Source organism: Arabidopsis lyrata, assembly GCF_000004255.2.
Source record: "Arabidopsis lyrata subsp. lyrata unplaced genomic scaffold ARALYscaffold_8, whole genome shotgun sequence".
In the NCBI taxonomy this organism is placed as follows: Eukaryota; Viridiplantae; Streptophyta; class Magnoliopsida; order Brassicales; family Brassicaceae; genus Arabidopsis; species Arabidopsis lyrata.
In genome coordinates, this window is record NW_003302548.1 from 10,964,286 (window position 1) to 10,965,659 (window position 1,374).

General features: G+C 38.4%; 1 protein-coding gene and 1 long non-coding RNA gene across 2 annotated transcripts in view; both read right to left on the bottom strand.

Moving 5' to 3' along the window:
* The window catches only part of LOC110224164, a 1,379-nt gene extending 1,188 nt beyond the window's left edge, over positions 1–191 (bottom strand). Inside the window, exons 1-2 of the mRNA XM_021015728.1 lie at positions 183–191; positions 102–111 (exon numbers count right to left, since the gene is read on the bottom strand). Coding sequence (XP_020871387.1) covers positions 102–111; positions 183–191 — 19 coding nt within the window. The remainder of the gene's footprint in view (positions 1–101; positions 112–182) is intronic.
* Positions 190–1,246, bottom strand: LOC9299936. The gene is made up of 3 exons (XR_002329902.1): positions 825–1,246; positions 445–571; positions 190–320 (listed from the first exon to the last, which is right to left on the bottom strand). It is a non-coding gene; the product is annotated as an uncharacterized LOC9299936 (long non-coding RNA).
* Positions 1,247–1,374: the final 128 nt, after the last annotated feature.

The window sequence follows — 1,374 nt, forward strand, 5'->3', positions numbered from 1 at the left end:
TTGCAGGATGAGATCCACCGACTGAAGGCTGTAGCACTTGTTATACCCGACTAGGGGTAACAAGTTATGCGCCCATGAATACAGGCCAACAGATAAATCACCTTCAGAGGCCTGTCCACAATTTTATGCTTCAAAAAACTTGCACAAATTAATTAAAAATTTGGAAAAAAATTTCACACTACTTGAGCCATTAACCAAACTGTAACCGGAAGCTTGTCCTGTCCTTGAAACATAATTCTCTCCCTCAGCATCGGCAATAGAGTGGTCAAAACATCAGGTTTAGTACGCAATACCATTGCTAATGCAACAAATGCTGCCACCTAATCATAAAACAATGACAACATAATGGAATTAGTCAAACAAAGGTAACTGGATAGATAGATACACCATTCAATCACACATGTATAGGTGAAAGGGATAAGATTGATGTCTCTCCAGAATTACCCCAAAAGTATGTTGTTCGCGGATAATACGTTCAATTGCCCAAATGACTGAGGTCCCCAAATGGATGCTGTTTGATCCAATTGACTGATGCTTTATAGATAGGTTGAGGAATATCAGATAATGGAACCTGTTAAATTATAACAAGACAAACTCAGCTTCAAGAATAATCTACCCTAGACGACTTATTACTAACGAAAACTTAAAATAAGTAAAAAAATCACATCGATCAGCATAGACAAAGGAGTCTCCTCGAACAACTCCACCCATGGAAACGATACTTGGGAAAGTGCTTTGTTAAAGTAAGTGTAAAACCCAAGTAGGCCAATGCCGTGCCAATGCTATGAACAAAACAAGTCGAATTTCACAGTGCATGCACTTACCGGTTTGGCAAAGAAATCCGCAAGATGCGAAGGATCGATCTTCGCAGCAGCTTCGGCCAAAGCCGATATCCGCTTCAGCTTCTTGCCAGATAAGCCGTCACTCTCCCCCAGCTCCGCCGGTTTTCGCTTCCGGTTGCGCTTCCGGCTCGAGTCAGGGGAGTTACTGGTACATGGTTTTAAGCCACCAAACTCCATGGATTTGACTTTCTCGCTTTTTTTTTTTTTTTCCCCTAGAAGTAATTCTCTCTCCGGCGGCTAGGTTTAATCAACAAACGTTTTGTTTCGATAAGTATGTGCATATAAAAAAACACTTATCGGGCTTTAGAGTCCCTTGATCAAAGGCCCATGCAAGCTTTAGTGGGCTTCTACTGAAAAGCATAAAATATTTGACATATGTTTGGGGTTGAGACTGATTTACGATGAATGTAATTATAATTAATATTAGAGATATTTAAAAGATTTTGTTAAAATTCAAAATAATGATTCAGTTATTTGTTTGAACCGTTTAATTAGATTATATATAATAAATTTTAATTTTTTAAAATTTTAA